Source organism: Leptidea sinapis, chromosome 27 (genome assembly GCF_905404315.1).
Source record: "Leptidea sinapis chromosome 27, ilLepSina1.1, whole genome shotgun sequence".
Lineage (NCBI taxonomy): Eukaryota > Metazoa > Arthropoda > Insecta > Lepidoptera > Pieridae > Leptidea > Leptidea sinapis.
Genome location: NC_066291.1, coordinates 9,642,638 through 9,657,738, shown reverse-complemented (window position 1 = coordinate 9,657,738; position 15,101 = coordinate 9,642,638). Strand labels below are relative to the sequence as shown.

The 15,101-nt window shown below is 36.0% G+C and overlaps 1 protein-coding gene across 1 annotated transcript in view; it reads right to left on the bottom strand.

The window, feature by feature from the left end:
* The window catches only part of LOC126972665 (uncharacterized), a 73,105-nt gene that overhangs the window by 26,829 nt on the left and 31,175 nt on the right, over window positions 1-15,101 (bottom strand). Inside the window, exons 18-27 of the mRNA XM_050819546.1 lie at window positions 11,954-12,124; window positions 11,037-11,174; window positions 10,022-10,192; window positions 8,232-8,378; window positions 6,318-6,497; window positions 4,961-5,101; window positions 2,540-2,709; window positions 2,283-2,451; window positions 1,485-1,594; window positions 241-390 (exon numbers count right to left, since the gene is read on the bottom strand). Of these exons, the coding sequence (XP_050675503.1) occupies window positions 241-390; window positions 1,485-1,594; window positions 2,283-2,436 (414 nt within the window). The 5' untranslated portion in view covers window positions 2,437-2,451; window positions 2,540-2,709; window positions 4,961-5,101; ... (3 more) ...; window positions 11,037-11,174; window positions 11,954-12,124. The remainder of the gene's footprint in view (window positions 1-240; window positions 391-1,484; window positions 1,595-2,282; window positions 2,452-2,539; window positions 2,710-4,960; window positions 5,102-6,317; window positions 6,498-8,231; window positions 8,379-10,021; window positions 10,193-11,036; window positions 11,175-11,953; window positions 12,125-15,101) is intronic.

Genomic DNA, 15,101 nt, shown 5'->3' with positions numbered 1-15,101 from the left:
TATTGCATGGGGACTTACACAAAAAGTGCGTACACCTTCCTTAAAGGCTGCCAACGCTCCTGTGATTCCTCTGGTGTTGCAAGGGTATGTGGGCGGCGGTGATCACTTAGCACCAGGTGACCCGTACGTTCGTTTGTTCTCCTTTTCCATAAAAAAAATAGGCTGCAGTATAACTATTTAAATTCTATAAAAAATAGGCTGCAGTATATCTTTTTAAATTCTATCTACATATTAACTAACCTCTTCTGTTTTCCCACAACACACAACATGAGCGAAAAACCCGAGGGAAGAAGCTCTAGTTGTACCACAGTTGAGACATCGCAATGTATTATTCTTCAACATTTTATACTCTTTCAGATACTTCTCCACCTCAGGTGGACTTTTAAGATCCTGCAAAAATTACAATTGAAGTGAAACAGACATAATTAATAATTACTCTTATAAAGCTGTGGAATTAGCTTCCTTGCGAGGTGTTTCCGGGACGATACGACATGGGTACCTTCAAAAAAGCGCGTACACCTTATTTTTATGAAAATACGAGACGAGCAGGACGTTCAGCTGAAGGCAATTGATAAGCCCTGCCCATAACAATGCAGTCCCGCTCAGGATTCTTATAAATCCAAAAAATTCTGAGCAGCACTGCAACTGCGCTCGTCACCTTGAGACATAAGATGTTAAGTCTCATTTGCCCAGTAATTTCCCTAGCTACGGCACCCTTCAGACCGAAATACAATAATGCTTACACATTACTGTCTCACGGAAATAGGACCATCCTTTCCTTAAAGGCCGGCAACGCTCCTGCGATTCTACTGGTGTCGCAAGAGAATGTGGGCGGCGGTGATCACTTAACACCAGGTGACCCGTACGCTCTTTTGTCCCTCTTTTTCATAAAAATAAGAAGAAGATGGCACCCTAAGAAGAAAATTAAAGATTTTTTCAAGTAGGCTATACAACTTAAAATAGGAAATTGAACAAAACAGTATGAGGATGTGCATGTGTTATTTAACCTACGTATCCTTTAATATAATATGTTATGTTTTTAAAGTGATAACCCTCACTTCTAGCATTAATACACAAATAAAATTTGAAAAACAAAATTTTATGAACGATGCGGGATTCGAACCCACGACCTCCGGCGTTCCGTGCCGGTGCTCTAACCAACTGAGCTAACCGTTCGAGTTCCGCCTCGTTATTAAATTCTGTTGGCTTTGTTCAACTCTCAGGTTGTGGCTTCATCTACAGGATCTACTTTACAGTTGATAACCTGCTCAACCCCAATATTTGCATATTAGGAAATTGACTTGAGATGTCGCTCTTGTAAATCTAAACAATATGTTATGTTTTTAAAGTGATAACCCTCACTTCTAGGATTAGTACACAAATAAAATTTGAAAAACAAAATTTTAAAATTTGAAAAAAAAAAAATTTTTTTTTAAATTAAAAAAAAAAATCCTTTAATATGTAAATAAATAAATTCAACTCACAATAGGATCGCCGCCCACATACCAGGCAACATTATAGTGACTATTGATGGCGTGGCTTCTCCAATCTTTCTGCATTCCTTTAGCACCGCAAATAGCACACACGAAAATATCTGTAAATATTTATTATGCAATTTTAATAAAATTAAACACGGCCCTTGCATCATGTTGCAATGCAGCAACGAACGTAAGAACATTGCAATTTGTTTAGAGACAGAATTGAACTTATGGTAAGCCGTTAAGGAGTTTCGTTGGTCATCATATTTGACTATGACTATTACTCGACCATAACCACGTTACGGTAGGTGACTCGGATAGCATATAAAATTCGGCAGAGTATTGTTATTTTCCGCCTAAGAATTGAAGAGTTTCGTTACTTTGTCATGGATTCCATAATCAGATCCTAACCAAACTCTTATCAAACTACCCTTGACGTATCCAATAAAAAAAGAAACAACGAAATCGGTTTGCGTAATATTGAAGTTATTCGTCCATTTGTCGCGCACATACTGAATGCAAATTTAAGACATATGGTTTTCTCTAAGAATGCCATTGTCAGAACTGGAGAAAAATGGGACCAAACAGGAAGCACCAGCTTTCAAATTAAAGAAAGAATCATCAAAATCACCCAGTCGAAAGTTCTGAAGTAAAATAAAAAAATCGTCGAATTGAGATCCTCTTCCTTTTTTGAAGTCGGTTAAAATGACACAAAAGTACTAACCACCTCTTAGGATAAGGTTAAGCTTAATGAGAATGCCATTTCAGCATCAATCTATTTTTTTATGTAACTTATAAACATACCTTGTGGATTTTGTACACCATCGTCATTGCCGATTTGACAATTTTCCACATGTTCCAGGTAGCTGTTAACATTATGTTTCATTTCCTTGCAATTGGGACAAAGCAATCGTTCATGTTGTTCAAGGATTGTCTCAAGATGTGATCTAACTTGCATTGAATCATTGACGTCCTAGAAAATACAACGTTCCTGGAGTTTAATTATCATTATATGAATGTTTACAATAGCGAAATTATGAAAATTAATGGGACTCACTAACGGTGTATCTCCATCTTTCCAAGCTAAGTATCTATGATCTGCTTGAATATGTGTGATCCATTGAAAATTCTCCATCTCTTTTCCACATACGCCGCACATTACCATCAATGAATCTTCCGCTTCAACCAACAAAATCTCCTTCGATACATTGTTTAAATTCATTTCAATACTCTGTAAGTACATATTTTAAATATACAGATCGACGTAAGAGGTATAAACATGATGGACATACTTTGGCACTTTCAATTTTTTATCAGCCTTCAATCAAATACGCTTATATCATTTACGTAGGTCACACTAAAAGTTTGCTTAACTTAAAAAAACAACATGTTATAACCAAAATATTATGTTAATTGCTTTTCAAAATACTCTCCTTTACATTTTCAACATTCGAAGACCACAGATCTGAATAGAGCAAGAGCCCGTGGACCCCAGACCAACGTTATATTATAAAAGCCTAAAGTTTGTCAGCGCATGCTCCCAACACAGGTAAGAACGATGGACCATTATGGAGTTTGGGTTACAGTGGCTTTGGCAGGTAAACGGCACTAAAGGTGTGTAAAATACCAATCTAAATACATCAAATAATAAACTGCGAATTTTCGGCATTACCTTCAGAAAACGTTTTTCATTGCCAGATTAACATTTTTAACTCTTTCTAACTGAGCCGAGTTCGAGTAAGCATGGGTCGCAAATTTTGGTTTACGTTGTTAAACACTCAGGTTGTGGCTTCATTTACAGGATCTACTTTAAAGTTCATAGTAACCTGTTCTACCCCCAATATTTGCATATTAGGAAACCGCGACTTCTCGAGTTCAAGTCCCGCATCGTTCATAAATTTTGGTTACAAATTCAATTTGTATAATTAATCCCAGAAGTGAGGCTTATCACTTTAAAATAAGAAATGGGTTAAATAATTTTTATTTTTTTATTGCTATTAAGTTCGTGACGTCACAACTGTTACGATACCGTATAATAAATACCGTGAAGCGGCGGTTGACAGCCTATTTACCGATCGGCGCCCGGACGGAAAATTTCTCTGTACTCGTTACGTAACTTAGTCGATAATTTAAATTAACGGTTTTACACAGTGTTGACAGTGAAGGTTTTTTTTTTATATGAGAGGGGACAAACGGGCAAGAGGCTCACGGGATGGGGAGAGGTGAGGCAACCGCCCATGGACATCCGCAACAACAGGTGTGTCAAGAGATGCGTTGCCGGCCTTTAAGGTGGGAGTATGCTTTTTTCTTGAAGGTCCCTAAGTCGTATCTTTTCGGGAAGACCGCTGCCGGTAGTTGATTCCACAAAGTGGCTGTCCGAGGCAAGAAATTTCGAACAAAACGCGCGGTTGTGGAATGCCAGACGTCTATGTGATGCGGATGGTACTTTGCACGTAATGTCCGGTGGTGGACTTCGGCCGCTGGAATCAACCCGAACAGCTCCTCTGAGCACTCCCCGTGATAAATGCGGTAGAAGATGCAGAGAGAACCCACATCTCTATGCAATGTTAGAGAATCAAACCGATCGGAGATGACTTGATCGTCAATTATTCGAGCCGCTCTTCGTTGTATGCGGTCAAATGGAAGAAGCTGGAACTGGGGAGCACCCGCCCAGAGGTGAGAACAGTACTCCATGTGAGGCCGAATTTGCGCCTTATAAAGTTGCAGGCGGTGGCTTTTAGTGAAGTACTGTCTCGCCTTACTGAGTACACCAAGCTTTTTTGAGGCCAGTTTGGCCTTCTCTTCCAAGTGACCACGGAACTGAACGTCGCTCGATATATCGACGCCAAGTATGCTAATACAGCGGCAGTTAGAGGAGTGATCTCGAATTGAGGGGATACGACAAAGAAAAGAGGTGGACAGGGTGAAGACATTTATGAAAGGTGATGTCTCCCTAGCGTCGACACATTTCCGCTGCAACCGTTGACTAGTTAGGTCGTTAGGTACTCTGCCCAATTGCTGTTAGAATATGAGTCACTGTGATATTTTAAAATTTATTGTTAGAAGACAAATTGATGTATTTCAATTAAAGTTAATTAATTAGATGTTGGCTTGTTTGTGAATTCTTAGTTGGTTGTATTTAAATTTCTCAATTGTTAAAAAAAACCTTTTGATCTTATTTCCTAAAAGTATATAATATATGGTATGTAATTAATCATGTCTCTTGACCTAAAATAGTTTGAGAGCACTAAAGGAAACTAAACGTTAGCTGACCTCAATAAGGTTGACTTTTCTTAAACTACTTTTATATCATTTTGATAATTTTGTAGTCTCGAGTAGTGCAGATGTTTATGGGAGGCTGAATCTAATACATATTTGATCGATGTTGTCAAGACACTAATAATAATTCAAAAATAAAAAAAATCATCAAAATTTAAAAAAAATAGCTATTTTAACTCTATACAAGTCATTTCAATACATACCACATTCGAGCAGCGTTTTATATGATCCAGATAATTCCTAGGGAATTTACGACGGACATCACATTTTGAGCAATAAAGTCCAGAATGTTTCTTGGAAATATCAGAAAGATAACTGTAAATGGCGGCAGCATCATCTTCTTTCTGAAATTAAACTATTATAATATACCTAATAATATTATAAATGTGAAAGTTTGTATGTCTGGATGTATGTTTGAACTTCTTTAACGCAAACACTACAGAATGGATTTTGATGAAACTACAATAATATAGCATACACACCAGAATAACATATAGGCTATAATTTATAAAAATATTGTGTGAATTATCTATACATATAAATAAAAATTGGATATTATGAATATATATACGGTACACATACACCAAAATAACATTTTTTACAATTTTTGTCTGTCTTTCTGTCTGTCTGTCATTTATTGGCAGGTAGCTGATGTAATAAGGAGTAACTTAGGCTACGTTTATTTTAGAAAAATAAAGTAATGTTGCAATGTCCTAGAAACGGTCTAACTCTAAAATAATTTATATGGCAAAACAACGTTTGCCGGGTCAGCTAGTTATAATATATAGTCGCATTGCCTGTGAGCTTTTTTTTAATGACAATAAGGGACGAGACGAACAGGACGTTCAGCTGATGCTAATTGATACGCCCTGTCCATTACAATGCAGTGCCGCTCAGGATTCTTGAAAAACCCAAAAATAGAGCGGTACTACTAATGCGCTCGTCTCCTTGACACATAAGATGTTAAGTCTCATTTGCCCAGTAACTTCACTAGCTACGGCGCCCTTCACACCGAAACACAGTAAAGTTTTACACATTAATGTTTCACGGCAGATATAGGAGCCGTTGTGGTACCCATAATCTACCCGGCATCCTGTGCAAAGGAATCTCCCACGGGTAAAACTAAAATGGACAAGACTATTTATTTAGTAGAAAAAATTGATTGAAAATTGAATTGATTCAAAGCGCTTAGTTTATTAAATTATTGTATATACATGTATTTCTTAGAAAGTAATTAGACGTGAGTATCCGTGACAATATACTTTAGGACACAGACTCGTTATATTGTCAGAGTCTGGCATGGCTATTATACCTTTCAAATATTAGACTCACAAGTGGAAATAAGATTTTCAAAAGGGATTCGTTTTATATATTTAAAATATAATTATACCGCATAATTCAGTGAAATTACGTGTAATTAAATACGACTAAATTATTTTAATATAGGCACAATTGGAGACAAAGGAAGTATCTAGTTGACCAGCTTACGTCAGGATGTCGACTCTGAGAATTTTTCCCTAACGCGCCAAAATAAGTATTACTTGAATAAAAACAACTTACAATTGGAGACTCGTCTTCAGTCCACGCCAAATAATGATGCATATCTTGCTTGTGCATAAACCAGTCTTTGTTCGGCACCTCCATGTGACAAACTCGACATTTTAATAATTTTGTGCCGCATTGTGTGCGCGAGACAGGCGCGTCGCAATTGTTATTGGTTAAAGAAGACCTAAGATCAATCTGAAATGATCAATTTTCATTATTATAACACTAGAAATAAGGGATTGCTTGTAACTAATTCTAGTAGGCTTCATAAGATACATAATAGCTTTAAGGGTAAATGTATACACTTCTATAATAAAGTCCCAGCCACTGTTCAGGCATTATCTATAAATAAATATAAATGTTTTATAAAAAAATGTCTGTGTCGTAAATCTTATTACTCCACTGCTGAATATCTAAATGATCGGACAGCCTGGGACTAGATTGTGATTGTTTTATAGCGATAGAAATGACTGTACAATATTGTATATTTTTATTGAAAAGAGCGCAAAAAAAGAATGCTGGGAGAGTTTCTTGCGCCGCTTCTTCTCTCTCAGAGCGCCATTTGTTTCCGAAGCGGTAGTAGTATCTAGTAGTTATTAGAAGTGACATCAAAAAGAATTCTAAAGGAATCAATTTAAAAAAAATAAATGCCTTTTATGCCTTTTAATGTTTTTATTGTAGGTTTTAATCGCGGAGTCGGCGTTTTAACACGATTGAAATTCCACCGTGTGCCATCCCAACTCTGGTAGACTTTGCTCAACATGTTCACAGATACCGTCGTATGGAGGTTATAGCATTATGTTTCGGGAGTGTTCCGAAGGGCTATGCCACTTGGTGCCTGTCGCAGTACTCCGGCACCGCACTATAGCGCCATTTGTTGCATCACTTTACATAATATATTGTAATTGAAATGAATTGTAAAACGATGAAAGTGTAATTCTTGATTTAAAAGAGTGGCAATAAGTTTCTTGCTACTTCTTCGCATTAGCTCAACCCTTTACGAAGTAGCGGTAAATTTAAAAAATTTGAAATTTTTTTTTTGACGTTCATGATTGTCATTTCTTCATCATCGAGATGTGTGGCGTCCATCTTCATTCTAAATCGAGTCGGAAAGAATACAGGAAGGCACTTTCTTCTCCCAAATCCTACACAACAATTACTGCTACTAGCATTCTACGTAACTACTACGCAATGTACGGGCCATTCAGAGCACTGGATCGGCGACAATTGGATCAGATCTGTGTTGCACTTTGATGCTAGATTGTACCAAACCAAAAATGAGACCACATGTACCCGAATTCGCGCGTATAGAGCATTAAAATGTGAGCCAGCTTTAGTATAATTGTCTCGCTCTATTGAAGAAGCTTTGAAGCTAATTTGGTTTTTTACATAAGAATTCGAGAGACAGCATCCCCATACTAGGGTGAGGCATTAAGGGTAGTGTTGTGGATTAGCGGTGATACAATAAATGGCGGTGATTCAATGACAACTTGAGTTTTCCGAGGGTTACATCTGTTCTGGTTCTGTCCACAGGCCCGGCTCTGGTAATTCCTCAGGCGTTGCTTAAAAGTAGGGCCAGTGGTGATCACTTAACCGTAACATCAATGCTCCTTTGTCCATCTGAGACAATGACAATAAATAATTCCATTTGACTGTCGCCATTTTGACGCTGACAGTATGTGAATAAACGCGCAACTAATACTAGTTCAAAAGAAGCGTTGCCGGCCATTAAGGAAGGTGTACGCGCTTTTTTGAAGGTACACATGTCGCACAAGGAAGTTCATTCCACAGCTTTGTGGTACGTGGAAGAAAGCTCCTTGAAAACCGCACTGTGGAGGACCGCCACACATCCAGATGGTGAGGATGATATCCTAACTTGTGGCGTGTAATAAATAATAAACAAATAATTTTCGAAATAAGATACCTTACCGTATCGAAATTACAAATTTTTATATGTTGCATGTATGACTTCACATATTTACGTTGATCATTACACTTGGGACACACCAGACCCCTTGGCAACCTCTTAACTATTGCTGACAAATGTTTGTATAGTGTCTGTACATCATTGGTATCCTGCAATATACAAAACACAAATTATTAAACTTTTATTAATATTTAATAAATAAGTACAATACGTGTAATAAATGTATCTTATATATGTAATCAACAGCGTCACAATTTATATACAATATAATAATAATATAAAGTAGAAAAATAAGGCCAAAACTGAACTTTAAGAAAGCCTTTAAGAGCCAGAATAAGGTTACAAATATTTACAATTACTATAATAAGCTACTTAGAAAATAAACTTAACAAAATAAGGTTACAGGAGTATGTGTGCGTGTATGTAAGGTTGTGTGTAGTGTATTTAACGGTGTATGCAGTATATGTGCATGTGTGTGTGTGTGTGTTTGGATAATCATTGCAGTAGATGTATATTTCTTATTTCTTTTTTAGCTGTACTTTGGACAAGTAAAACATATCTAAATCATAATAAGCTTTATTGTAGGTGAAAGTGTAGTTGGTGTTAGCTTTTGGTACAGCCAGAAGGTACTTATACTTATTACTAAGCAAAGTCATTAATTAAGGGCAGAATATTGTGGAAAATGCCTTTTTTTTCGTTGACTCACCGATTTCAACTTGTAAGAACCACATTCATCGTATCAGTTTACAATAATGCCGTTAATATTGATGGCACTAATACCAAAAGTGTAGTTGTACAACTCGGCAGTAGACAGAGCATTGATGGGGTGTGGTAATAAAGAAGGGTGAAGTACCTCTCCTGCCGTTTTTAATATAAGCGATAATTAGACGCTGTCACGCACACAAAATCAAAAATTCCTAAAATTAGTACTTTTGAAGTGAAAGCTTCTATAGCGGCGTTGGGCACTTTTCTTGGATGCGTATAAATTGATAAACTCGCGTCAGAACACGTGGCCTGATAGAAAATTCGTAAGACGGTCGTTGAAATTATGGATGAATGTTGATTTTTCTGAGAGATAAACTATTTAATGTAAAATAATTGTAATAGTTCTGAAGTTTTAAAATTTTTATGTACCATAAATTGTCATTTTTGTGTACGATAGAGGAAGAAATGAATATTGTACTTAACCACAGAAATGTTAGTACTTTAATACTGATAAATAAAGCAATTCGTGCGAAATTATTCCCTGACCTTTTCAAAATATTCAAAAATGCACAACATTGATGATCAAGTTTTCACTTTTGGCGGCACTCCCGCGGTATTACCCGTTATTTTTTTCTTTGGATATTCTTACCACCTGTGCTGTGTGACAACAACTTTTTGTGACAACCTTTGCATAGGTATTAGACTAGACGTGGAGACAGCTTTGTATTTATATAGGGGCGGCTGAAGGATTTGAACTACATATCTTCATATTATTACTAATCAACCATGATGATCACACAATTATGCCTATCCACCTGGCTCAGAGATATATGTCTATTTGCGATGGTCCTGACATAGTTACCTCTGCTCTTCGACTTAGATCAAACTATTCATTCTCCGTGACTTCTGTGGTTCGGTTGTAAATGGTACTTTTGATGGTGATTCTTGAAGTGTCTGCCTGGACTTGACGTCACCATTAATAAACAAGATGGCGGCCACACATTTGTTTTATCTCTAAGCAGGACCGTACTGATATATTAGAAAGAGCTTGCTTATTGATTATAAATAACCAATCGAGGTGTCTTACCAATGGTGTTGCTCCTTCTATCCATGCCATATAACCATGAACTTCCTCTATATGTTTAAGCCAATCTTTACCAAGCATGTTGTGCTGACAAACGCCACAAATAACCTCAGCGTCGTCTTCAACGATGAGAGACGTGGCAACGGGAGTTAAACTTTTTTCCTTTATAATATTCTGTAAAAATAATAGGAAAAAAAAATATATAAAAGTTGTTCTATATAAGTACGTTTATACGGGCGCAAATCGCCACCTACCGTCAATTGTTTGCAACTATTGATATTTATGTTTTAGTTTATCGTTAAAATGAATATATTATTATAGATATAATATCTGAAATATATAAGATTTAAATACAAATAGCTATTTGTAAACATAAAACTGTTATTTATGAAGGGCTAACTAATTTATTAGACACTGTTTTGACTGTTTGATTATGATATGTTTTATTTATTGTTAAAATACTTAATTGAATGTGTCAATGTTCAAATTAATTTGTATTAGAATTAATATCGTTATTCTGTATCAAACTTTATTATTTTATGCAATAAGTCTTTCTTAATTGTGTTTCGAAACTTGCTTGCAGCGCCATCTACTTACTTCGTAATGTTTGTTCAAATTAAATGAATAAACTATTATATAAATCATTTGAAGTTATATAAATTCACTAAAACATTTATTGAGCTGTATTTAGGAATTATTTTACAATACCTAATTTTATTTGTGTTTTAAAAGAAGTTCTATCTACCCTGTTTCATCTATTGTATGGAAGCTATAAAAGCGGTTATTTTATGTAAAGGCGGCTCATATCTATACTAGCAGTTGTGCTTCAATAAACTGAGAAATTCTTAGTGTTGTATTTCTTCATGATGGACAATTCAAGGAAACCCTGGTTTAACACCGACATATACATAACCATACTATTAGAAAATCTCATTTAAAATATAAAGTACTGGTCAGTTGTTGTTTATAGTTAAGATAGTGAATAAAATGGACACAATTTTGGTATAAAAGGCCTTACCAGTTCACATTTGTGATGTAAATACTCCTTCACATCTTTATACCGAGTTTTACACCTTTTCTGACATAAAAGACCACTGGGTATTTTCTCATTTATTGCTGACAAATGATTGTATACCGCGTTTTCATCATTGATGTCCTGTAATAAAAACCCATAATAATATAATATACCACAACGGCGCCTAATTCTGACGTAAAGCAGTAATGTGTAAACATTATTGTTTCGTTCTGAAGGGCACCGCAGCTAGTGAAATTACTGAGCAAAAACTAAACATCTTATGTCTCAAGGTGACGAGCGCAATTTTAGCGCCGCTAAGAAATTATTGGGTTTTTCTAGAATCCTGTATAACACTGCATTGTAATGGGCAGAGCGTATCAATTACCAACAGCTAAACGTCCTGCTAGTCTCGTCTAAAAATACTAATATTTGTTAGTCTCGTCCTACGAGAAATGTTTATGTAGTCAGCTAAAGTATTTGCAAATATCCAAGTGTTTCCCCCAAAACATATTGTAATTAGTAAGCAAAATTAAGTTTTATCCCCCAAAAGCAAAGATATGGTTATGGCATAATTAATTAATTAATACCAATAAAAGGACATTGTAGTTTGAGTCTTTTTTCAATGAAGTTTCTAAAAACTTCATTAACCTAAGAATATTTATGGCCACTTTCGCCATCTCTTCATAATGCATTTTTTTACACTTTTCCTTATGGATTATCAGAATCATAAATAATGTTAAGCCCTGGCGTATTGCAAACAATCCCAATCGAGGGAGCGTAATATTTTGAATGTTTGTTAGCAAAATATGGTAATGAATTGCAGATAGTAAGTTACTTCAAGCCAAGGAAAAATTTAACAACAAAGGGTTTGCACCTTTTCACTCAGTAGACCCTAAAGGAAAAGAAAAATATGTTCTTACCAAAGGTGTTTCTCCTTCTATCCATGCCAAATAATTATGCGCGTTTTTTATGTGCCTAAGCCAACATTTTCGAGAGACATTTTTCTGGCAAACACCGCAGACAATCCGCGTGTCGCATTTCATAGTTTCAATAACAGAAGGTGAAGAGATTGTTCCGGTTTCCTCTTTTTCCTGTAGCAACAAAAAGTGATTTAATTTATATAGCTGTAAAACATGTACTGAACTTCCCTTCGATACAGACTAGTTAGAGTGCGTACGTGATAATATCTATTCCTGACACTAATAATCAAATTACTAAACAGTTAAAGCGAGTAAAAAGCTAGGCGAAACATGCCCGCGACTGCAGAAGGAGGAAGAACACGAATTCACCTCCACGTGCCGCAGCTAGGGAGGCTGTGGCGATCTTACATTGCTCCCGCCGAGACGTGCCTGACGTCCGTTGTGCTGAGCTAAGAATAGGACTATAACACGTTGACGTACAACTTTTCCTTATAAAAGATACCCATTTAAACTAATTTGTATTGTGTGCGGATTAGAATATTGAGAAATAAACATTTTGACTATTGCATCTCAATACATTAAGTCAACTTAGTAAGTCTTTTATTGGACGACGTATATGATTTTACTTTCTCGTTCTTCTCAGGTCTGAGGCACAATATTTCCATATAGAATAAGAGTGCCGGAATAAACGCGTTAGCACCGGCTTCAACTCCGGGGCACACGTTCTAAGCACGATTGGAGAAATGCCATCCGGCCCGCTCGACTTCCTTACGTCCAATGAAAATAGAGACTGTCGCACAGTTTTCTGTCTGAACTGTACTTCAGGCATAGAGCTCTGACACCGCGGGATGGTCAGCGGTGTTTTTCCGTTGTCGTCAAGAGTTGGAGGCGAAAAGAGTCTTTTGCCGTATGGCCCAGGGTGTCATTACTCAAGTGCATCGGCGGCAGGGAAGGTTGATCGAAGTTGCCAAGAGCAGCTTTCGACAACGACCAGAACTTGTATTATCCGATCGGGTAACTGGAAAGCTGCTCGCCGATTTTGACAACGTACTTCGATTTCGCACGGGCGAAAAATCTGCAGACACGGTTATATTATTCTTTAGAACTTTGCAGTTCGGATCCTTTGAGCCCAGAGCCGCAACCCAAGTTCGATACGCCTGTTTTTTGCAGTCGGATGCTGCTTAAGTGACGCATCGAACCAGAGCTGTGATCTGCAACCGACCGGTACTAGACTTTGATATAAAAATATCCATGCCCTGCAGTATCACATCGGCTACTGCAACGGCGCAGGCACTGCGATGATTTGAAGGAAAACAAACCAAGGGTAGGATGCAAATAAGGAACGCATCCTATCCCACTCGATACACGTGACGAGGGCATCGGATAGGCTACACTCCTGGCCGGGCAATGGTCGGACGTTCCGAGAGGGGCGTCGACAGAGATTCTATTTATTAAGATATAATTTTGTACACAAAAATGGATGAAACATAATAACATGTTTAAACATAGGTTTGTGTATGTTACCTTAAGGTAACAAACACTAGAATTAGTACTGAGAGTAAAGTTACTAGGAAGTTTGATAAATTATGGATGAAGGTTCGTTGCAGCTTGGCGCAACTCTCTAATAAACTCGAATATGTATGTCAATGCAATAAAAATAATGGCGGCAAACGCTGTCTCGCTCTAACATATATTCGACTCTTTTGTTTGTTTTGGTTTGAGTGTCATGTGACTGTCATTCATTCAAAATAAAAGTGACTGTTAACAATTTTTGTTACGAATTTTCGTTTTCTTTTACGTGTATTATTCAGGGTAATGTGCTTAATTATTTATATAATAAATGCGTAAGACTTTCTAAGCTATACCATGTAATAAAAAATGTCTAAAATATATGGTTTAAAATCTGGCTGGTCAGATGGGAGTAAAAGAATGTTCATGGCTAAATTCTTTTTGGATAAAGAAAGATAAGCACTTATGAACAAATAATAAGCTAATAAAGAATGCTTAAAGTGATTAAAAGTGATAGAGTATTGATTTAATTCATCTAGAACAAAAATTATAGTATTATAATCTAGCTGTAGTGTTTGACACTTTTTAATTGATCGTCGATATTTTATTTTAAATTATTATTAAATTTATTTTTATTTAATTCATTTTTATGGTATCTATATTTTTGTTTAATAAGTTTATTGATCTTAAAATATTTTATAAGTTTATTAACCTTTAAAATCCTTTTATTATTTTATATTGTGGTTATGATGTGAAAAAAAATATTTATAGCCTAAAAATTAGGGTTAACTAACTTCTGCTAATATGTATTCTGTTATAATTTCAGATTCAGGACCCTCGCCTACGACTTTATTGCAACATCTGAAAAACGAATACCAAAGACTGTCTAAGCCGAAACTTTAACGCAAAACAAAATTATTAATAAAATATTAATTGTTTTTTCGTTGAGATAACTAAAACGTATCCCTTAGTTTAAACTAGTTAGACTTTGCTTAGGTCAATACCAAAATTAATATATATATATATATGTAAATATATAAATTTTTAGTTAATTATCGATAAAAATTATGTATTGATTCCAACCCTATATATTTATTATATTGGCAGCTCTGATATAACATCATTAGTTGACTATGTTGGTATCAAGATTTAGTGCAATACAATACAAGCGACATTTCTCATTATTTTGTATAGCACTCCCGTCTCTTGAACGTAGTGTTTAAATTCTCTTTGGTTCGTTGAATAGGTACATCCAATATTTCTTCAAACACCAAATCCTTCCACAGTCACTAGCTCATTCTGGTTCATAAAATATAATATTAAAATACAGAGGGCAACTTTTTTGCTGATTTGGTAGGTATGTCTGTGGTTCTGTATTATTTTTTATCAATACAGTTGTAAAATAGAAAAGTACATTGATAAAATAAACTTAGATAATTCTAGATAGAGGCTCTTGCTGGTAGGCAACAGGCCAGGTTTATTACTTTAATGTGCGTGACAAGCTACGTCTTACACTCGCAACTTGTATGTCGCTTTGTGTTAGTGTCCGTGCATTGCTCAAAACAGGTTAGCTGTCAATCTCATTTTTTTTTTCGACGATTTCACAGCTGTGACAGTACTTATATCTAGACATATAAAT